Genomic DNA, 24,235 nt, shown 5'->3' with positions numbered 1-24,235 from the left:
GCCAGGAGAGACAAACCCCCTTGGTTACAGGAGCCTTCATGAGTCTGTCCTTGAGTCCTTCAGTTCTTTGCCACTCCAGACAAGCTTCAATTCTGAGCCTTAGAGAGACCTTTGCACTGAGAGGAAAACCACATAATGCCCCACAGAAGTCACAGATAAGGATGTCATCTTTGTAAAAACCTTCTCTTCCAGTAAGTTTAAATAAGGAAGGTAGAAAATACTTGGACAAAACAGGGAAATGGCCCCTTTTTCCTTCCCTTCCTCCTCCTACAAGAGCTCTTTTGCAGACTATTAAACATTTTCTCCTGCCAGCTCTGCAAGAAAAGTGCACTTGGTGCAAATTCCTTTGAAGGCTTCCAAAGCCCATCCCCTATGTCTATGAAAGGTAGAGAAATGAGTGACATCTGGAACCTGAACAATCCTGCAGCAAACAAAGCACAAGTGTTTCAAATGCTTTTTTTTGGCTGGCATGATTACCCTCATTTCTTCCTCAATATGAGTTCCTATTGAAACCATCTGGATCTAAGCCAGCTCAAGGGTTCTCCAGAACCAGCTTAAGCAGCTCAGCACTCACCAGAATTGCTGCTGGACTGCCAGGTGTGGAAAAGATTCAGCCAAATCTCATCACCTCTCCTGAAGTCTTCAAACTGCTCAGCAACAAGTGACAGTTGATTTAATGAGAAACAAGGAGCACAGGAACAATGAGTATTTAAATTGTAATAAAGAGTATGTTGAGATTTAAAATTACATAGATATTTGAACACTTCTGTTTTCCCTCTGCTGAGAAACCTTTCTTTCAAGTTAGTAGAAGCATCACAAATGCAGCAATTAAATAAGATGGTTACTTTCTTCAAAAAACAGCAAAGAAAAATGTTTATGGTGCAGTGAATAAAACCAATGTACTTCCAGCTGCCTGTACTGCATCCTTGTTTTTCAGAGAGCTACACAGAAAATTTGGAATGATCAGGATTAAGTCTTTTTAAAACAAAGATCAACTCTTAACCTCTCCTCCTGTAGGAATTCAGCAAGCACCAGTTTTCTTTGACAGCACCTTTCATTCTTTCCCTTTGCTATTCAGAGCTGGTAAATCCTTGCCAAAAGGAGCTGGAGTTCTAAGTCAGCCTTAAATGACATGGGACATTTTGTCCTGTTTGCTGCATTCAGTCCCACAAAGTGCTTCATTAAAAGCCATCAGTGCCAACAAGCAGCACCACAGGTCCCCTCATTTCACCTGTTTCACACCCTTCTCACATTGTGCTACTGAAACAGGGTCAGTCACTGTGGTCAAGTAGTCCCTCACACAAAGGAAGCAAGGGAAGGCAAAAGAAATACATTTCTATGCAGTAAAGAAGCTGCACAGAAACTCAAAACCAACCTTGAAAAGTTAGAGGTTGATTGTCTATAACACATCATGAACATGCTCAAGTAGGAAAGACTCTGCCAGTATTTTCAGGTGAAAAAGTAGTGCCTGGGGTAGGCATACAGCTAGGAAACCCAAATTATTTGTTACTAGCAGCTGGCTGAAGACACTACTCCTATGGCAACAGGCAGTTTTCTCCACTGACTGCAGCTCCTGTCCCTTTCCTGGGGAAGAAGAACACAACAAATGTTTTGAAAACCCAGATGAACTTCCATGGGACTACAAGACAACCCTCCAGCAGCCCTCTAACTGGCAAGGTAAACTGTATCCTTCTGCTAAAGTGATGGTGAAACACACAAGGCAGTCTGGGCTTGTCACTGAGCAGGGTTTCACTGTACACCTTTGTACTTATTCACAGATAAATGTCATCTACAAGGACCCATGTGATGAGTAAAAAAAACCCCAACAACCTCAATAATCCTACACAATAGCTGGAATTATTAACATCTGTCTCTGAAAAGCAGGCTTGTGTAAGGCTAAGTGTGCTTTTGCCTACAGGAAACTTAAAAGAAAGCAGCCATAAAAGGAAAATGCAAATTAAAAATTAGAACTTTTATTCTGTTAAAGTGTCCAGTCTTACAAGTCTTTCAGAGAAAACAATAGCAGCCTTCAGTGTGTAAGGTGGAGGTGCTGTTGATCAACTGCCCAAACAATCCCCCATACAAAGTGAATGTCAAGGTTCTGAAATGTTACATCGAGTTGCAGGTCTCAGATTCCAAACCCTGCTCATGCATTTACAAAATGGGAGTGAACAATGATTAAGCCACAAGTAGTGTCTTACTTAAATGGACATGTTTCTCAGCTGTAAAAGATTACTCAGGCTAATTAGCCCACTTCTCACTCAGTCTCCTCCAGAAAAAATTTTCCTCATTGTTCCATAAACTTCCTTTAAAGGAGATCAAGGAGGAGGAACAGCAATGCCAGAAATCCAAAAGAATTCACAAAGTTCACCTTGGTTATTGGGGTCCAGCAATTCAAGTACAGCTTCTATAAAACAATTTGAGAGATGAGATTTCTGGCAGGTTTCATAGTGCCAAAGAAGTTGAATGTTAACCTGCCACTGCAGCTGGAGGGAGGAAGGTCCAAGTCAAACAATACTCTTGTCCAGTTCCAGTTCTGCATACTGTTAAAATGCAGGTAGGACAGAAAACTCCCTCTGTTTTGGCACATGCTTAGTAAAATTACAGGATCCACTGTGTGGCCAAGCAGTGGGGAAAAATTTTCCTTTTAAAATGCAGCAAGAAAAAAAATAATTAAATTTAATCAAGTTTTACTAGTTAGCATTCACAGCCTTACCTTAGGTAACATTTCAGAGTAGATGACTCCACTGTTTATGGTGTGACAATATTGGTTTTGTCAGTAAGAAGTCATGACAAAAACTAAGAAATCTCTCCATGGTTGAAAGAATCTGAAGGAACAACAGGCTTGAGGCAGACTATTACAAACACACTTGAAGAAGCAAGTCCCTCAGTGGAGAAGTTACATTAATGCACCTCTAGAGAAGGCAAGGCTATGAATGAGGAAAAAAAAGCTACACCCCCACCCCCTAAAGGGGGACAAAAAAAAATATCCAAAGAACTCAAACCATTCAATTCCATTTCTTAACCTTTTTTCTGCTCTGGAAAGGAAACTATGTCACAGCTGTTGAATCAATATTTGAAGTTTTTCCATATACCTCATCCTCTGCAAAGGATATGTCATTGTTCTCAGAATTCCTAGAATCATTTGTTAGAGGAAAAAAACCCAAACAAACCAAAAACACAAAGAGGACCTCAGTGTGGTTCAGCAACAGAAAGCCACTTAATACTATTTATGGTAATGAACATCAAGAACTTTAATTAAAATGAAGTGAGCTAAGTGGAGTGTATAAACAGTAATAAAATAAAAAATGAGGTAGGATATTATCAGGAAGTGACAATTAATACCTAAAAACACCACATCATGAAAGATACCTGTAACAGCCATTTAACCATTCAGACTGGTAAAGTGAATTAATTCCAGCTGACAAATTAACTGGGGACCAAATAATAAAACCAGATAACAATCTTAAACAAAGAACAACTTCAGCTAACATTCCAGTGCATAGTTTCAGAGATACAGCAAGATTTAACACATTTAATAGGTTTGGTATTCCTTGCTTTTCAGCTGGTTCAAAATAATTGGTTGAAATTAATTACATTTTTGGGTTATTTATTAAGAAAGGTATGATCACACTTTACTAACCTTCAATCCTAACATGGGATGAGCATGATTCTTATCTACAGGGGCTCCAAGAGCTTGTTCAGCTCAGAAGTGCTGTTAAGGAAATGGTTTTAATTCAAGTTGTTGTATGGTTTAGCAGCTAATAAATAATCTGGTTTGCTACTACTCGAGTGCTTTGAAAAACTTGACAGGAGAACAAGACACTGACCTGACTGTTGATTGTCTGCTTAAACTGAACAGTTTTTCTGAACTTAAAAGATCAGTCAGAAATAAAATACTCAACCTTCAGTTTGATGGAAACTAAAAGGAAAAATATAATATGAACTGATTGAATACTTGCAAATAAGGAAGGATTTATGATGGAAGCTCAGATTTCAAAGACTGAGCAATCCAGACAAGGACAGGAAAGGGATGACTCACTCTGCTGTGGGATGAGATTTGCAGGAATACTGAGCAGTAAACATTCAGGACCTGATGCTTTCTTTAGACCCTGTCCTTGAAGTCTTAAAGCTTCTTCCAGCTCATCATAGGAGACTGATACTCTGGAATCAGTATCTATTTGAGGGAAGACCAAGAAGCACAGATCAGAAGTAAATAATGCATATTGCTGTCTTCCAGAGTGGCAATGTATTTTTGTGCCACCTGTGTTTCTAGTAGAAGTTATCAAACTGCTCATCCCAATTTTGCCCAACAGGAAGCAATCTCAAGCCCCAGCAGCCACCAACAAAAAAAAACAAACAAAAAAAAAACCCCAAAACCGCTTAGAATATTGTAAGAGCAGCAGAAAGCTAGTGTTTTCATGCATGATCAATACTGGCCTGTTTTATAATTGCTTTGTAGACCTCAGGCATAGGGCAGTCTCTACTTAGCAAGCAGGAGGAGTATAGGTTTGTTATTTAATCAGAAGTCAGAGACAGTCTCTGACTTGTAGCTGAATAGCCTGTTGTCCACTTGTCCTATGGACTGAGAGACAGGACAGCTGAGGAGGCTTGGAAGCTTCTAGAAGCACTGGTGCAGACTTAAGAGAACTTTTAACCTAGCTGTGTAAAGTTCAGTTTGTGTAACCAAGACCACACTTGGAATCAAAAAATCAAAGTACTCATTTACAATGATCCAGACATACAGAAGAAACCTCTGCTCCTGCAAGCAGGGTGAAAATCCTGAGGTACCTCACCCTTTCAGCACTGCCTAGTCTAGAACATGTGTTGTAAACCATCAAGCTACCCTGTGGTCTTGAATACAAAACAAAATCCAAGCCTCTTTTCAGCAGCCATTACTCCCCAGTACAATATTTTGGCACAGAGTAAGGAAAAGTTAAGTTTCCTTCAAAATCCAGACCCTCACACCCACCAACAAGGAACTGACTGGAAAACAGTACTACTGTAAATAAGACTCAGGCTATTCCTGCTTTCCTTAAGCAGCATTAAGCCCACCTAGCAATGTCTGTCCTCTTTATTGATCCAAAATGCTTGTGCAAATAGAACAAGTACAATCCAAGAAGAATCCACATCAATCCTTCCCCATCCTTTTAACAGTGGCCCCAACTCTAACATAATATCAAAGCCCTGACCCTGTTAGAAGTAAGAAGAGTTTTTACAGTACCTTGCCTTCCAGATAAAGAGATTATTTCCTGTTCAAACTTGTCAAAATGAATGGACTAAGGGAGGCATAATTTACATCTTTCTTAAAAGCAGTTTTATAAACAGATCTGCTGAATTTTAATGCAGCTTTATTTAAGCATCTGAACATAACAAATCCAGAGCCCAGTTAACATTTGTCCATGGTTTCAGCATGTTTAGTGTATATATTTCATATCTTACATCTGATGAAGAAAACCACAGGGTGCTTTGCTGCCCCAGCATCAAAGGGATCACCATGATTTGCTGAAGCCAGGGCCCTGGCTGGCAGCTCACCAGGAATTGCTTTGGAGATGGCTGCAACTTCACCCAGCTGTACCCATGGGAAGCCTCCAAAGCTGCCATGGCCTCAGCTTGCAGCATTCCTCCTTGGAGCCAACCTGTTGGACACAGGATCACAGCCAGGACCTGCAGGTCCCTGAGCCTCCTCTGCCTTCTGATGGAGTAGAGCAGACTTTGGGTGGGTTGTAGGCACACCTAAACTACCTCACCTCAAGGACATGATTATCTGTAACTACTACAGGTTCTCTACCCCTACCAGTGCAGAAGGTTGGGGTTTTTTTTGTGTGCCAAACAACACCCAACACGTCAGACTTGTTTCAATAAAGACTGCTCTGTTCCAGGGATCATGGGGAGCTCAGTCCATGCTGCTCCTTAACACCAAGGGAATGAAAAGGACAAGAAAGAGAAGGACAGGTTTCTTTTCCAGCACCAAGTTGAGCCAGCATTAGCCTCTTATTTAGATCAAAAGGTGCAACAGGAACTGACAGCTGTTGAAGTGAGGAAGACAATAGAAAAGAACATTTGAGCAGCTCTGTAAACTGCATTCATGAAAAACACTGGCAAAGCATCTAACAACTGAATACTGAGGGGCAAGAGGTGCAGAGGAAACCTGGATGTTCCTCTTTACTAACTTCACCAAGCTCAGGAACAATCTCAACACACTGTCTTGTTTTATGTTTGTATTTGATATGTGACAAAATACCAGGACTTTAAAGGTAGCTTAAAATCTTAAAGTCAGATACTGAAGCAACTCAGTGCTTCTGGGAAAGCGAATTAGCTCAACTGCTTTTTATCCAGATCTTCTCCCACTTGCACTATAAGCACCCATTTCAGAATGAACTTCATCTCTGGAATTGTCACTAGTGCCTCCAGCATATCAGCTGGAGGAGGATGCTATGTGATCTACTTATCAGCACAAGTGGCTTGAAACTGTTAAAACAGTGTAATCTTAAACCAGCAGATACAGTTTGGGGACTTTGGCTTCTTCTCCAGCAGCAGCAGCAGAAAAGGTGTGCAGTGCAAAGGGGAAAGATGAGTAGAAAAAAAAAATCTTGCACTTAGGCTGATGTCTGGGATAAGTCTATCCCCCAAATACTAATGCCAGCATCTAGATAAAATCAGCTGTGTCCCATTCCACCCCACTGTGGGGCCTCACTGACTGAACTGCCAGGTCAGAGTGGAACAGTACCAGGTGTCACAGAAAGAGATGGAGGCTCAAGAGGTTTCCCAGCCTCTTGATCTTTGCTTGCAGGACACTGAACACTCAGTCCCTGACACACACACAAGCCCCATTTGGAGTAATGCCTACATTTCACTTTCTCCTCCAAAGGTCATTCCTTCTCACCAGCACCATCCACCACACCCCAGCTCCAGTCCAGAAGAACAGCAACACCTCTTACTCTTGCTGGCCCTTGCTCAGAGGTCAACTACTCTGTCTTCATCCTCATCCTGTTTCCAAGCTTCCCCCATCCTGCATCTGAGGCAAGAAGCCACCTCATTCAGAGTCATGATTGTTCAGGGACTCCTTGGCTAGTCTGGTAGTGATCAGAGGGAAGAGAGGGGAGGGAAAGGGACTGGAACAGCCTTTTGTGTCTTTCTAGTTGGTCAGAGGCTTTTCCTGTTTTCAAGCTTGCTCTTTGTCTGCTCTCCACAGCCTCTCTTTGATTTCCAGGGGCAGTGTGTTGAACAGGTCCTCTTCCACCACCAGCCCACTGCGTTTGAGCAGAGGGCACTCCCCCAGCTCCACGGGCAGGCACTCCAAGCGGTTCCCTCGCAGCTCTATCTGGGACAGGTTTGTCAGCTCTCCAACCCGGGATGGAAGTGACTGCAACACGTTGTTTCCCAAGTGCAAGGTTCTCAGCTTCCTGCACTGGAACAACTCTGGTGGGAGGCTTTCAATCTGAAAAAAAAAAAAAAAAAGTAAAAAAAATGAAGTATACCAAGCAAAGTCACCAGGTAACCTTCCAGGCTCCAAAGCACAAAGTTGTTTTGGTACTGCCAAAATGCAACAACAAAAAACAAAAAGAGCCACCAGGTATTAGCTTTCCCACCTGCAAGTATCCATGAGTTGCTGATTTAATAAGACTTATTTTATTAAAGCCTCTTAATAGTCCAGGTGTCCCGAAGAGTTTCTAGGAAAACAATATGGTTAAGGTTTAACAAACACTGGGCTATGAAATTGCTAAAAACATTGCAATTCAACAATGTCCTTAATTCAAAGCCTTATTTTAGAGGCCACCATTTGCCTCTAAATGCAACCAAGTCCTCTTTAAGTCTTCAATTATGCATGAGATCATTCATGGCTAAATTAGACTGTAATCAGTTCTGAATGAGATGGAGTCCAAGGAAAAGCCAAGACAAGACCAAACCAGTTAAAGACAGTTGGATTCATTGTTACTGGTACTGCTGAGTGTTTGCAAACAGCAACATGCAATCAAATGATCACAGACTCTTGAGAGGGTTATTTAAGGGACAAATAATAGTTGAGGAAGCAAACTATGTGCTAGAACACAGCCTGCTTCCCAGAATGACACACTGGTACCAGCCAGCTCCAGAAGTCTCTACTGGGTAGGACTGCAGAGCTAGGAGAGGACATTTGAGAATTCCTGGCCTTGGGAAATTCCAGCCTACCAGTCCTTGTGTTTCCTGCAGTCACTTTACTACAAATAACCAGAACCTCAGAGCCTCAGGGCAACTGTGGCCCTGGCTCAAGCACCTGCAGAGGATACAAAGCAGCTCAGCTGTTTCACTGGGTCCTCACCACCTTTTGCTTCAAAAAGACACTGGAGGGAAGGTTACTCCAGCCTCCCCATTGCATTAGCTTTTTTTTTTTTTTCCAGACAGAAATGGGTGGTGCCACACTGTGCTGCAGAAAATGGAGCTGCCTCCAACTCCTTTTCAACCAAGAGAAGCTCCACCCCAAGACTGCAGAGGACACACTGCAGATTAACCCTCAGGAAACTGTGCTGGGAAGGTTGCCAGAAGACAAATGGCACAGAATTCTCTGAGTTCTGAACAGCAGCTTTAAGAATCTGTCCAGCTCCATCATTTTTGCTTCAGGCCATCCTCAGAAACTCAGCTCCACTTGCCCAGAGAAAATATGACTTTTAACTTAATATGAAATGATGAGTGCATATCATGGAGTTCACTAGAGCTGCAGTGACCCATACCAACATGCACAGCCCCCCAGTCAAGTGAGCAGCAGCTGAACTGGGATCACTGGGTGGCTCCTGCTTGTCTGCCAAGACTCCTCAGCAGCACAGACTTGAACTTTCAGCCATTAACTTCAAAATCTGGCTGGAGTATTAGGAACCCTGTGGAATACTGAACTGCATTAGCAATTAAATACTTGACTTGAGAGCATTTCCCATGTGAGGAGTACTCAAGCTGCTCTGTCTGCCTCTCATGGGCAAATTTGACAGTGTTCATTTATGAATACATCTTGCCAATAACAGAAAGGATCCTGATATATAGTAGTGAAAACTAGGACTGCTCCAGGTCAAGTCTACTGCTTGTTCCCAGAAGAGCTCAGAAGCCACTAATTAGATCTGTCTACAATTTGGAGTTACATTAAAGCCTTTTTCCAACTACAGGTGGTAATAAACTCCAAGAGAAAAAGAGCCTCCAAGGAACTGCAGGCAGAATGAATGAAAGCTTCAACAAGACATCCAGCCCAGCACAGCTCAGTGCACCAGCCTGTAAAGTCACAGACTGATCTCCTTTGTGATACACAGTAGGTTAAGTCTCCTTAATTTAGAACTCAGGAACCAAGATTCAGGAAAAAACATGGGTACAGTTTGCTTTAAGCAAATAAACACCCTCTGACACAAGCCAAGAAACAACTTGTGGTAAACAGGCAGCATTTAGATGGCTGCTGCCACAGTGCATGAACATGTCTGAAGTACACAGGTTTAAGTGCATAGTTCTAGATTAAGACTAGTTTCCTCAGATGTCCATTTTAAGCCCCAAACTGATGTCAAACTAGAGACTACAAGCTCCCAACTGCAGAACAACAACTGAGAAGCAAACATTTCTAAACAGCCTCCAATTGCCTCTTTTAAGCAGTTTCCCTGTTAAGAGAAGAAACCCTACAGCACCAGGGCTGCTCAAAGAAAGGCTTTGCCCCTGGAGTTTTTTGCACTTGCTTGTTTGAATCTTTCAGAGAAACAAAAGCTTGAGAATTAAAATAAAGCAGCAATGCCAGAAGCATTTCACACACCACTGTAGCATGTTTAATCACACAGATAAGACTTACTCAGTTACTTTGGCTCTGCTCCTGGCTCACTTACCCTGTTGGCTGTCACTGCTAGGTTCTGTAGGTTTTGAAGAAGCCCAACATCTGGTGGTATGAAAGTCAGGTTGTTGTGGCTGAGATCCAAGTAACGAAGCTTTCTGCAATAGAAGAGCTGGGTGGGGATCTTATCAATCTTGTTACGGTTCAGGTAGAGGCGCTCTAAATTGGTGAGGTTGCCAATTTGCATGGGGATATAGGCAATGTGGTTGTACCACAATTTAAGGCAAGTGAGACGATGTAAGTGCTGGAAGCTGATGATTTCCTCAATGGTCTTTAGGTTATTGTCCTTCAGGTCTATCTCCTGCAGATTGTGGAGGCTAAAGATAGAGTGGGGGATGCGTTCCAAGTCACAGCGGATCAGCTCGAGCTCTGTCAAGTTGACCATTTTCTTAAGGCTGTTGAGAACAATGAGTTTGGTGCCCTCATTGTTGATGGAAAGCTTCTGAAGATGCACACCAACATCTGTCACCACCTGTGGCAGTTTGGTGAGGTTACTCTTCAACCTTAATACCTTCAGCCTCTTCAGCTCCCTCAGTCCATCTATCACAATGTACCGGTTGTTTTCAGCGCTCAAGTTCCCTGTCAGATGGAGCTCCTCTAGTGTCTTCAAGCTGTAAATCCAAAGAGGAATCTCCTTGATGTCTGTGAACTTGATGTGGAGAGATTTCAAGTTCTCTCTCAAGAAGGCAAGGGCTGGAGCCTCAATTTTGGCAGCTGTGTGGTAGAGCCACAGTTCCTTAAGGCTGGTGAGCTGAGCAATGCTGGGGGGAATAGTCACATCGGGGATAAGCTCCAGCTTCAACACCTCCAGCTCTATGAGGTCAAAGACCGTGTCAGGAATGCCACTCAACATGAAGAGATGCAGCTCCAGCTTATCCTGGGAGTTTTTGGTGATCCTCTGGCGCAGCTTCTCCAAAGTCCACTCGTTGTTGAGGTTCAGCTGCCTCAGTTTGTTCTCACTCACCTCTGACAGAAAGACAGCGAAGCGCTTGGAGTACAGGGGGTCATACTGATCAATCAGGTGGAGCATGAAAGCAAAGTCATTTTTCACATCAGGAATGTCACTGTAACTGCTCTCCTCCCGGATGGACTCAAAGGAGTATTTCTTGAGTGACCGCCTCAGCATCCACCAGAGTGTGTACATGCAGATGACACCATAGAATATCACCAGACTGATGTAGAAAGAGGCCAAGATTTTGAAGAGAGTGGCCAAAGGATGAGCACAGCGGTACATCCTGTAGCCAGTCAAGCTCTCAATGTCCACTTTACAGTCAACATCAAACGTTATGTTGTTGACATAATAAACAGTGTAGCAGATTATCAGGATGAACTTGATCACTTTGATGATGGTCTGTCTCATGTACAGGCGATAAACAATGTCTCCCTCTTCCACATGTGTGCGGAACTTTTTCACTTTCTCAAAAAGTGCCTTGGCTTGTTCACCTTCCTTTTTATCCAGGACACCAGTCTCAGACCTGTCCACAATTCCTTGCTCAATTCGAGACTTTGTTCTCTGCAGCATGGGAACAGTGGCTTCCACATCCTCACTGACCGTGGAGGATTTCTTGTCCATGGAGCCATTCATTTTCCCAAATGCTGGCTTGGTATCACTCTCTTCCACCACCGTCTCAGATAATGCCCTAGTGGTCCACGGAGAGTCAAAACACTTAAGCAAAATAGACACAAAATGCTCCAGCTTGGAGCTTGTCCTTGGGAATTTGAACCAGAAGTTGCTACAAGCCAGGAAGATGAGAGTGTGTAGCAGCACCAGATAAGGAAAATACTTGGCAAACCAGTGAAGGCGGTTCTCGTAGCACACCGCGTCCACGTAGTTATACTGGTGCCGGTCCAAATCGTATCGGATCCCAGTGGGCCCCATGTCAGCAGAAGGAACAAGACTAGAGTTATAGTAGGTACGCTCCGGGCTTGAAGCCGTCCAGCCTCTGACTGAGTCATTGCAAGAGTCTTTGGTAACCCATTTACAGGGCAAACAAATCATTTTGTCCTGGGTGACCTGGAGTGTCCCCCCAAACACTGCAATCATCAGCATGACGATGGAGATATAGTCTGTGAAGACATCCCACCAGGGCTTCAGGATGCGGTACGCTGGCTGGGTGTCAGCAAAGTAGCGCAGTTCAGTGACTGGAATCATGATTCACCTGGAAGGAAACCAGAAGCAGCATTAGGAGCTTGAACTCTTGGGTTCTGGCTTTTCAGAGGGCAGGAGGAAACTCAGGGTGCCACAGCAAGGCTGGAATTAGTTGAGGCCAAATTTCAAAGTGGCTTTGAGGCAAAATGAATGGGGCTCCTTGTGAGTAATTTGCCACAGCTGGGACTGGAGTTTGGTTTTGCTGCCTTCCCTGACAGATGAACTGGCACAAAACACCACAACTGATTTTTGTTATTAGCAGTCTGTGGGGCAAGACTTCACTTTTAAAGAAAGCTTGTGGACAGACTTCAACTACCCCAGCCAGACCAGGAGTTTACTGGGTTTTTTTCCTGGGGATTTTATTTCAGGGATGCAGCATTAGAAATGGCGAAACCCACACACAGAGCACAGCTGTCATGAGTTGGTTGCTGTTTTTACAGAGCATTTGTGTGGTTCTCCAACTGCTGGGGCAAAGAAGATTTACAAACAATATAATTTTATTTCCTAGAACCACTGAAATAAAACAAAATTGCCTGATATAATGACTTTTCCTTCCATGTAATTAGTTTTGGCTTCCTCCTTTGCCTTAATTCTCCAAGGAAAGATTAGTTACTTGCCCTCTGACAGAATCTGTACTGAAATCCCGTAACAGCTGCTCTTTGTCTTACTTGCTTCAGAAATAGAGGAAAGGGGAGACATAGTTGAAAGAATTCACTTCCCTGACCAACCACTCCCACTTAGAGTTCATCTCAGCTGGGACTTCAGTGTCACAAAGGAAATCAAAAGGTTCTGGGAAGCAGAGGCCTCATGGCAGTGCTTGTTCTGTCCTTCAGACTTCCAGATGAGACTTGGAGCACATTCTTCATGGAAAGCCTGGAAGCCTGGCTGATGGATAACCATGAGCTCACAAAATTCAAAAGAACCTGAAGTCATTGTAACTTGTTTTAATGACAGTGAAAAGTTCAGTAACATCACATCATACTTGCTACAGAAGTCCCAGACTAGGACAAGCACTAATCTTTCAGTCATTTTGAAACTCCCATTAATTCAATTGAAAAGGAGGAAAAGCAAAAGTTAAATCAGGTTTCCCCAATCCATAAAACATCATTTAGACAGAAAGCCCCAACAAGTCAGGGGGCTGCAGGATTCACAGCAAGTTTCTGCATGCCACTAGGTGGGAGAAAGCTCTTTGACAAGTGGGGTACCCACACCACCTGCTTTGATGGAATTCAAGTTTGTATTTAAAATTAATTTCCAGCCCAGAACTGCAAAGGAAATCCTTCCAAATATGAACTCAACAAGCACCACATTCCCTGGGGACACTGAATACAGAACTCTATTCCCTGGTTTGCTGCTTACAACAATAAATGGTAAAATGCCAGCTTGGACTTAGTGCTACTAGAGAAGGCTGCAAGCAACTAGAGGTGGCAGACTGAAAGATGACAGCAATCTCTGAAGCAGCATTTATCCTGCTGCCCATCCAGTTCCAGTACTACATTAATTCACATCAGAGAAGACAGACTAGAGTAACTCTATGTACAAATTTAAACCTTTTTTTTTCCTGAGTGGTGAATTTTGAGAGATAACAATCCCCTATTCAGAATTTCTATAAAACAAGGAAGAACAACTAATCTATTAATTTATCAGCCTGTAAACACATGCAATCCTAGCACTGGATGCAGAAACAAGGGATGAAAACTGCCCCATACAGCACTGTCAGAAGCAACTGCTGCTCTGTTAGGCTGCAGCGTGGCTGGCATGCCTCTGCAGGATGGACTGTGTTGAGCAGATTAGGGCAAGAGGATTGCACATTCCCAGAGAAAGGGAAGAACAGGCAAAACTGAACTTCTTCTGAACACCACCTGAGCAGCTTGAGTAAGAGGAAAGAGGAGTGACAAGGTGTTCAGAGCCCTCCAGCCAGTCCTGTTGCTATCTTGCTGCAAAGCCTTATGCAATGGATTTCAGTCATGCCTCAGCTTCCCTCCCCAAATAAGACATCCACCTCAGGGAGAGCAGTCCATTTGCAAGATATATTTGAGAAGAACTGTCTGTGCAAACTGCAGAAAGACTAATTCCAGGATAACACTGGGTACAGAAGTTTTCTTTACATCCCCAGCACTTCCTAACACCTCTAATAAAGGCAGGAGTAAAACAGTTCCCTGAATCACAGTTCCCAGTGACCCATGTTTTCCCAGTTTGTCTACACATACAAGAAAATTCCAAATCAAACTCCATTTCTGCATTTTTTTCAGAATCTATAGCTCTGACAAAGGTTTTTAATCACTACTGACAGAAGCCTTACACTATCCCAAGCCTCTCACCCTTCTATTCTCTATTTCTTCAGAAGCATCAAAACATATATCTGATTGTTTTCTTTCTTTGTTTGCTTTTTTATTAGCACCCCTAGCACACCAGCCTGGCAGGAGGCAGGACAATTAATTGAGAAACCAAGAAGTTCAGCTACTGAAAGCTTTGAGAGCCAGGGCAAGACTGCTAACATTCTACCAGAGAGCAACACAAAGACAAGAACACACACGTCCTCTCTGTCACCCTGCAACCCTCCCACCATCATCAGACTGAGGGAGCAGAGTCCTGCACTGCCCAAGTCCAAACAAGAGAAAGCCAGGAAAGCTTTGTGAAAGAGGAACATTGAAAGCCACCCTGTTATCTGCTGGAACAGGTATCTGCCTTCTGAAACCCAACTATGCTTCCAGGTGAGCAGAGCTTCAGTTCTACCAGATTCATTGCCCAGGGAGGGCTTTGAGAGCCAGAGACCTTACCACACACCACCCTAAGGTTCTGTCAGAGTCTAAAGGCAGTCTTCCAACAAGAACACATTGTTCTTAAACACTCTTGTCAGACATGATGGAAAGCTTTTGTCCTGGCTCCTTCTAAACTACATCTAAGAGGTAACAAAAGCTGCCGTGCCATTTGTTACTCTCCATAAATGCTGTGCAAGATCCTGCTCCTCTTTTCAGAAACTTCCAGTGAAAATACTGATGCTGTTCATGAAAGAACTGCTTCCTCTTAAAACAGCTCCTTACTCCTCCTACCCCACACTGAGGGTTAAAAAAAAACAGCTCTTTCCTTCTCTTGCCTAAATAAAACTTCTTCCCAAAGAGCCTTTTCCCAGGATTCATCACTCTTAGCTGGGAAACTTTTGCAGGAATCATCAGGCCCTTCACAGTTACCCCTCACTGACTCAAGAAGTAGAGAAGATCTCTTTTCAGCAATTGGGATCTCATGGTTAAGGCACTTTCAGAGTTGAGCTGCAGGGCTGGGTTGCTACTTTTGCCCTATCCAGGAAATGCCCGATTTCTTCTCACAAAAAATTTACCTTGTGCTCACACTTTGATTAATATCTCTAGATAGATAGGAGGGAAAACAACAAGAAATTAGTAGGCTCCATTTACATGGGGTAGAAAATCTCCCTTTACAGTGTGCACCTACAAGGCAGTTTAAAGAAAATTAAAAAAACCATCTGAGTGTCCCACCACAGCTCAGTGTCAGCGATTAAACCCCGGTTGGGTGGAGCAGGAAATCTCCTGCCTTCCAGTAACAATGCCAGAGTCACTGGAGGAAGAAAAGGACATTCACAGCAAGTCCCCACGTGTCCTGGCAGCAGTGGAGACCCTGTTCAAGTCCTAGAAGAACAACAGTAAGAGGGAGCACTTTACCTCTGAGGGATTCAGCTACACCAAAGCAGCACTGCTATTCATATCCAATGTTGAACAACCCCAGGACAGCTTCTAGAAGCAGTATCTGAGACTGTACCAAGAAAGATCTGTACCCTAAAACCTCACTATTGGACAGCTGGATCAATTCAGCCTAAATAAATTCACTCCTCAAATCTTTGCACATTATACATTTAGATACCAGGTAGCTCTTCAGCACCCATAGATTCACCTGGGTCCAAGTTCCCATCACACCATGGGCTCCTTTTCCCAGACACCCATTCCTGCCTCAGCCTTCTGGGCACATCCCAACCATGTGCAGCACAACCTCACTGGTAATGCTGAACCACCTGAGACAACAGAAGAAAACAGCAATTTCAGACTTAAGTAACCAGCCTGACAAACCTCCCCAGACTGCAGCTGACCATAAGCATCACCAAAATCTAATCTTATGTTTTACCAGACACACCTGGAGAGGGAAGATAATCAATTGTGTCAGAAGAACAGGGACATCCTGAGCACACCACACGTAAAGAGTAAAACCAGTCCAGGAACAAGATTAAACGTATATGGCTGACAGAGACATCAGAAAGCAGCCTGTACCTACCCAGATAAAGGCTGACAGAGAGCACGAGTGCTCTCCACAATGCCCAGGACTCCAGAGATATTTAATAAGTTCAAGGTATTAACAAAGCAACAGCTGCAGGAACATCCTCTGATCTGGACAATTCCTCTAGCCAAAATCATCCAACCTAAACAAGTGAAGATTGACTTACTGTTGACAGACACCTGGCTGAGCAGCACTTCTAATTCCTGCCCGCAGCTGCTGGCCAGCACATCCAGCTTGGGACAGTGAGCAGAAACAACACCACTGTTCTGTTTCACTGTCTAGTTTGTCAGCTCAGTTCATCATTTACTGATTACTTTATCCAGTCTTCCTTCTTTCTTTTGGCCATTCTTTTTCTACTGACAAAACAGGACTACACAAAAACATCTCAGGACATGCACAAGAATTTAAAAGTTTTCACCCTTTACCTCCAGGATCTGCTTGAAATCAGGGAAGTTCTCACCTAAAACTCTCTAAGAGACTGCTGCATGCTACTAAAGGTAACTAAACACAGATGCATTGTATGTTGGATTTTGCAACTCTTTAATAAAGAGTTTCCATTACACATATTCTTAATTCTCAACAGATTTCTTTGTAAGATTGAGACTGCAAAGCAGGATTCAGGCACTGCTGACAGAGTTTCTTACCTCTCAGAAGCCCAGAGAAAGACACATTTGTTCTTGTGCTGACAGCATCAGAGGTAGATAAGAAAAATCTTCATGATGCTGAGACTATAGCCCAGATTATTAACGAGCTACAACATGTTACAGTGAATTTTCAACAGAGCAGAGCTTCTCTCCACTGCATGCTGCCACCTGAAATCCTAAAGAAGGGCATGACACAGAGCTCTTTGTTCAAAAACCAGGAAACGTAAGAGCTTTGCTGGTCAGAAATGGTACTGGGAATTTATGTGTCTCCTCCCCCATGTTTATAAGGTCCAGAATTAAAAGGAAAAGGGAAACTAAACAGAGCTGCTTTCAGTCACCCTTCAAAAAAATCTGAGCACAAGGAGAGCGATGCAATCAACTGGAAAAGTCCAAGACAAGAGATAGTACAATTTAAGTTATTTTGTCCTTTGTTGTTTAGAAATAAATAGCAGTGATGCCAGGTGCCAAAGCCCTACCAACCATTATCCCTACATCAGGGCCCTTCTGCATTATAAAAAAAAAAAAATTAAAAAATTCCCTCCTGTGGGACAAATGTCTTCTGAGATAGAGAAGTGAATATGGGAAGTTTAAGAGGTCATTTATAATTTAAACTAGCAGATAGAGCAGTGCAACAGCAGCTGACAGAACTTATACTTTTCACTAAGTGGAAGAGCCAGTGAACTAGACAAGGTAGGTTGGTTTTCACACAACAGCAGCTGTATGCAATACTCTGTCCCACTCAAGCCACAAGACACAGCAGGATGAAGTGAACCAATAGGGACACATCATCTTTACTGATGCTCATGGAAAAAAAAATAACCCACCCACACTACGGATAGCATTTCATCATCTTTATCCCTTACTTGACTCCTCCTGTCAGATCCAAGACTAATTTTTTTTTTTTCATAACAGTCTAGTGTAACAGCTCCTGTTTACTGTCACACAAGCTTCCCTGCACCTAGAATACCTGCACTATCAGAACAACCCCAGCTGGAGACCTGGGCTGGCCAGCCATATCCTCTGACAGCATTTTGCCCCAGCTCCACAGAATTCAGAGAATTTGCCCCAGAACTCCACAGTCTGGAGTTTTCTGCATCACTGACACTTGAAGCAGGAACTGTATGTTGGTGTCATGCAGCTGTGTAAATTTAAGTGCTACAAGATGACTTGCAACAGTGATGTAAACCAGAAAAGCTGTGTCAGCTTATAAATTATGAACATGCATGATCACAGGCTTCCTATCCAAAATGTATTTTCTCTTTGCCTTAAAAAGATGTTTCAAGGGCACTGGAGCTTGAACTGGAAAGGATTGCCTTATTCCAACAGGACCCTGTGAAACACTCCCTTCTACTGACTATTGTAAGCACTTGAATTTACTCTGTTAGTAACTATTTAAGATAAACAGACACCAACAGCACTAGCTTGTAGCAACCAGAAGAGCTTTAAGCACTAAATTATCTGCAGAAGAAGGTTTTCAGCATTTAATTTCAGCGTTGAGAAGAGGAATAGGTTACCAGCTATTTCCAGCTAAAGACAGAAATGGCAGACAGAGCAGAACTTTGACATAACTCACATCAGATTAAGAAATCAAGACACCAGACTCCACATAAGAAAAACAACTTTTAAGCAAGAACGACCTTAATTGATTGGTGACAGACTGTCACAACATGCACAAATCCACGGGTGTTGCCACAGCTGTATTCAAGCTCAAAGAGATGAGCCAGTTGAGATTAAAGAAGATACAGATGAGAGCAAAACCAGATATGTATCACATCAGCTATCATCACAACAATATGTAGTCTGAGAATGAAGAGGAACAAGTACATATTAACCTGTTCATATATTCATCATACTTTTTAAGCCTTGCTTTCAGGACCACGAGCTCCAAAATGACTACAACTTCCAACTCAGAACATTTTCTGATTGATTGAGTTGATTAATAAGGGGTAGGACATCTAACCCTTGGTCACCAAGACTGGATAAAACCAAGACCCCAAAGGAGAGGCTGCTGACTAGATCAGGACACAGCTCTACTGTGCCCAGAGGCAGGCTGCAGCTAGAGAAGCAGCTTGCAAATTGTCACAAGAGGAGCTTTGTGAATTGCCAAGGTAATTTTATAGCTAATGTTAACAATGCTCAGTATACAAGGAGAGGGAAGAACTATTATTTCAGCAGGGAGGTCATGACTGAAGAGCTTTTAGTTTCAAATGCAGTTTCATAGCAGCAGGAGAGGAATATGAAATCCAGTTCATGTAGCTGGCAACACAAGTGGTAATACAAAATACATGCACCACATCAACAGTTTAAAGAAAAAGCATTCAAAATAAGCTCTTAAAAGCATGTAGACTGCTGAACACCTGTTCAGTGTTAGTGTGCATATCAAACAAGCTATTTTTGAAAGCACTCAAAAAAATGCATAAAGGAGGCTCCCCACACTGCAGCTGAATATGTTAAATTTTAATCTTTACCAAAACAATAGTTATGCATGCTCTCTTCTCCCCCTGATATTAAGAAGCCCCACACAAAACTCCTAAACTCTTCTCTGTGTTCCACTAGCACTCACCTGACCTGCCCTTTTGTTTTCCAGTTAGGCTCAATTTCACACCAGAAGCAAGTTTCATTTCCTTTTCAAGTGCTCTAACTGAACAAAAATTCCGTCTTTAGAAGGTAGAACAATTACATGAAGGCCTGCTCCTATCCCACAGCAGTAATACAGTAACTTACACATTTGACATCTACTGCTTATTTAAAATTTAAAAAACAGGTATCAGAGAACCTCAAAGCACAGATCATCTTTCTGGATGCCTGAAGCATTTGCTAGAGTGTAATCAACTCCATGCATTCAGTAAGTCATCACTGGAAGGCTTCAGGCACTCCACATTTCAAACACAGAAACATTAGCTTTTAATATATGGCTTCTGGCATACTTTAAGGAAATGTTTATGCACATTGTCTTTGACCTACATGAATAAAGTTAAATTTCCAAATACCATCAGTACAAAAACCAGATGAGTGAGCTGCAAGAACACCATTCGTTCCAGAATGCATACTTGCATGCTGGAAGCAACATACTGCACATCTTGCTGCTCAGAACACAACATGGACAGCATTTCTCATCACAGAATTTCACAATACCTTTCATCATTATTCTAGTGAAGACCCAAGGAAGCATGGAGCTTCTTGCAACTAGTTTGTCACTGCCTGACACCCACACAGGTGACTGGTCAGTGCAGTCCTAAGAGTTGAGTGTGAAAAACTGCTTAGGAGATGCCTATACAGCAATGCAAACATCACCCTGCAGGAAATGGAATGGAAGCACCTACCTAACTGAATGGTTCTTGCTGCTTCTCAGCTGCATCCCTTTTAGGCAGCAGTCACCACACCATTAACTGGACAGTCTTAAGTATTTGCCATTTTGTGCATTGAGAAGTCAGGGTTTATGTGGCCAGGAATTACATGTATGGGTGAACACAGAACAGTTATATGGACAGTGCTCAGTTCCTGTACACTTTTTTCCTCTTCAAGCTGACTAAGGGCATAACTGGCATAGCACCATTCTCCCCATATCATAGAATCATAGAATCAGCCAGGTTGGAAAGGACCTCTGAGATCATCAAGTCCAACCCTTGAACCACTACTGCCATGGTTACCAGACCATGGCACTGAGTGCCACATCAGTCTCTTCTTAAAAACCTCCAAGGGATGGAGAATCCACCATCCTAACCCTAACCCTGGGCAGCCCATTTTAACATCTGCTTACCCTCTCTGAAAAGAATTTCTTCCTAATATCCAACCTAAAGCTCCCCAGGCAGAGCTTAAGACCATGCCCTCGTGTCTTACTGGGAGAAGAGCCTGACCTCTCCCAGCTCCAACCTCCTTTCAGGGAGTTGTAGAGAGTAATGAGGTCTCCCCTGAGCCTCCTCTTCTCAGGAGGCTCCCTCAGCTCCCCCAAGCCCTTCCTCATAGGACATGTGCTGGATCCCTTCACAGCCCTGTTGCTCTTCTCTGGACCTACTCATGCTCTGATCAACCACCTTGCTCTTTATCAGCAATCTCATCATGGCCCTGTGATGTGCAACTATGTTCAAACAACGTACTAGTTTGGTTGGGTTTTGTTTTGTTTGTTTGCTTTATTTTACCACTCCAGAGCTGGCCTGTAGCCCTTACCCTGCAGCTGGGTTCTGCTATCTGTACTTCAGTTCTCTGTGCTGGAAGTGGATGATGTTCCTGCGTGTTGGATCCTGAGCGCGTGCTGAAGCGTTGCATTCCCCACACGCCATGGAAACAGCTTCCCTGAAACAAAACAGAGATTATCAGCAAAGAAGAGGGGATCAAGTTCGCAGAGAGACCATGTCATGTAAAAGCTTGCTGAAGGACAGCTAAGAAACAAGGAACAACTCACAGGATTGCTCAGAACCCAAAAGAGACACTGATACCTAGAAAGATGGTAACTGCTCTAGGAGCTAACTAAACCTCTTAGGAGGAAGGAATCTCCAACTGCTAATGAATCTCGAATCTGTTATTCCAAGTCACCAAAAAAGCAAGTGTGCAACTAAGGAGATGTTGAACATTAGTATTAGAACTAAGCCTAAACTGGTAGAAACAGTTTAACTCCTGAAAGAACAAAATTTTTCAAATGGGAAAAGTATTAATGGTTTTGCTACCTAGTTTCTGAAAAGCCTAAATGTTTTTGGTTTTGTTTCTTTAAATGTTACCATCAAGAACATCTGGAAAGGCAGATCCCATTCCTAACCACTTTAGTCAATCAACTATCCCCTTCCCTCTGGGGACATATCTACCAACATGTATCTTCTTCAACTGGCATCAATTTAGCACCACCAACAAGAACTGTAACAGTTTTTGGGTTTTATTTTTATTTCTTGCTTCCTGCCTGTCAGCAAGGGGCATGGGAAAACAGGCAAGGGAGCAGACCAAAGCTTTGAGAGATCTCTCAAGCGTTCAGCCTCCTAGCTATGTGCGAGAGGACTGCAGAACCCCAGAACGGATTTTGTCAACAAGGAAAAATTAAGAGAGATATCAGTGGAGGGGCGGGGAACGGGGGGGAAACATCAACAACAGCAAAAACAAAAGAAAAACAATCCCGTACTGCTGAAGATGTTCAAGAATATATTTCTCCAGACCCCAAAGATATGATGACACATTTTGAAGGAACATCCCTGTGATCAAAGCTCCTCTATTTGAGGTGTGACAGACCGTGCGAGAGGACTCCCTGACCTTCTCCCCACACCTCTCCTCAGGCAAGGAAGGGCCTCAGCGCCAGCCCAAACCCCGGACACCGCGGCACCGGCTCCCGCGCATCAGCCCCCTCTGCCCACAAGCCCGCCACACCGCCTCAGCCTTCCAGAAACAGAAAAGACAACCTCTAGAAGATATAAATAAAAACCCAACCAGCTTCCGCCCCCAGCACTGCTGCCAGGTAACAAACACAGAACTTCTCCCCTTGCCGGAGAAGCGGTGTCCCCCGGAGGGCACAGCGGGCACACAGACACCGACGGGATCCCCCTGCCTCGCCCCACAGACGTGAGGCACCCACCTGCCCCGCCGCCTGACAAGGGAGGGACGAAGGGGGCACGGAGGAAACGAATTACTGACGAATTAGTCAGCAAATTCTCCCCGCCCGCCTGCCCCGATGGTGCGAGAGGAGCAGCGGAGCGCTCAGACCCCACGCGTGGCCGCTGCCCTCCCCTCAGGGCTGCGCTCCCTCCCCGCGCCGGACCCCCCACCCCAGCCCTGCCCTGCCCACCGCGGGACCCCATCCCGCTCCCCTCTCACGGCCTGGGGGGGGGGGGGGGGGAAACGCGTCCCCGCAGCTCCGCGAGTCCGCACCCGGGGCAGCTGAGGGGAAGGAGGGCGGCGTGAGCCGTGCCGCAGAGCCCGAACGCTAGCACCCACCTGGCCGCCTCGGCCCCCGCCTTCCCTTTCGCCGACTCCGGCTCCTTTTGTTCGCCAAGCCGCCCCTGGGGCCGCTCCGCCCCGGAACTGACCTCACCCTGCCGGCATGGTGGCCATCAGCCCGTCCCGCCGCCCATAGCCAGGAGGGAAGAAGGGCGCGCCGCCATCTTTGTGCAGGGAGAGGCCCATTGGGGGGGGTGGGAGGGGGCGGCATTTATGGCGGCGGAGGAGGGGGCGAGAGGAAGAGGAGGGGAAACTGAGGGCGGGGGCGCCATCTTGGTGCAGGGCAGCGCGCAAGATGGTGAGAGACTTAAAGGAGCCGCCGCAATTCCAGCCTCAGCGCAGGGCAGGTGAAAGGAAAGATGGGGAGATGAGTGCACTTATCTGCTGCCTTTGGAGGCCAGGACTGATTAATTTTGTAAAAAAAAAAAAAAAAAAGTTTAATGTACAGCATGTACATCCCTCGTACATGGCCATGCACAACTCTCAGCATGTGGTGCTGAGGGGTGAGGTGACAGCCGCTGTCCCTCAGGAAGAAGGGAGGGCAGCCAAGCCTGCCAAGGACAGCTTCAGGCCCTGATTCAGTCCAGTGTCCCTGCCGTGAAAACACAGAAGAGTAAAAAATGACAGCACCAATGCCCTGACCTCACATGTCTGCAGTTTCAGCCCCTCTGCTCGTGATTCAAGCCATACAAAGCCATGAGAGGAGCGGCTGCTCCTGGTGTGTTAGACAGAACACGAGGCTGCCTCTTCCACTGTTTGGGCCCATCCTCTTCTCAAGTGACAACAAAATCTCCCCTTATCTCCTAAATAAATAAACAAAGATTAAATAGATATAATAACAGCACATGGTTTAAATCAGCTATGTCTGCCTCACTCCATGGCTATGGGATGTGCACACACCCACAGCAAAACTGATGCACACCTGGTTCTCATCCTTTGAATAATCAAGCAATAAACCAAGACCACAGACATCATCCATACTTAGGGACTAGAAGCACTCAGTCCAGATGAGTGGAGAAAATCGAGTGGACTTCTCACTGGATGTCACAAATGAAAAACAGGGGATACAACTAGTATCAACATAAAGGCTAATTAGCAATAAGAGAATGAAAATCATTTAAATCACTGCTTTTACCATTTTCTTCCTTAAGAGCCAACGTGTGCAACATTTCTGAAGTGGAATATTTTGAAAAGCCCATCCATTTCTGTAACAACAGCTCATCACACTAAGGCCACGGAAAAATACAGCGTTTGTTTCCTCAGAGCAGGAATAGTAACGCTGGTGTGTTATGAGGATATATCCAAGAGTAATTTTGTGGGACCTGAAAAAAGCAGGCTGATTCACTAATGGTTATTTTCATTTGGCTGATGCACTGGAGGACATTGGGCACCATCATTGTTTTAAAA

General features: G+C 44.1%; 1 protein-coding gene across 4 annotated transcripts; it reads right to left on the bottom strand.

Annotated features, from left to right (window-relative positions):
• Nucleotides 1-1,951: 1,951 nt before the first annotated feature.
• LRRC8A (leucine rich repeat containing 8 VRAC subunit A) lies at nucleotides 1,952-23,017 on the bottom strand. Of its 4 annotated transcripts, none has more exons than XM_030461193.1 (4): nucleotides 22,826-23,017; nucleotides 21,080-21,205; nucleotides 9,831-11,994; nucleotides 1,952-7,441 (listed from the first exon to the last, which is right to left on the bottom strand). In XM_030461193.1, the coding sequence occupies exons 3-4, from the start codon at nucleotides 11,985-11,987 to the stop codon at nucleotides 7,166-7,168; spliced, it is 2,433 nt and encodes an 810-aa protein (XP_030317053.1). In that variant the 5' UTR covers nucleotides 11,988-11,994; nucleotides 21,080-21,205; nucleotides 22,826-23,017; the 3' UTR covers nucleotides 1,952-7,165. The 4 variants fall into 4 exon arrangements, with proteins under 4 accessions (XP_030317053.1, XP_030317054.1, XP_030317052.1 ...); XM_030461194.1 differs by having other exon boundaries at nucleotides 5,434-7,441; nucleotides 22,918-23,017; XM_030461192.1 differs by lacking the exon at nucleotides 22,826-23,017 and adding an exon at nucleotides 22,706-22,803 and having other exon boundaries at nucleotides 5,434-7,441.
• Nucleotides 23,018-24,235: the final 1,218 nt, after the last annotated feature.

Source organism: Calypte anna, chromosome 17 (genome assembly GCF_003957555.1).
Source record: "Calypte anna isolate BGI_N300 chromosome 17, bCalAnn1_v1.p, whole genome shotgun sequence".
Classification (NCBI taxonomy): Eukaryota; Metazoa; Chordata; class Aves; order Apodiformes; family Trochilidae; genus Calypte; species Calypte anna.
Note: the sequence above shows the minus strand (reverse complement) of the source record. Positions and strands in the feature narration are given on the sequence as shown.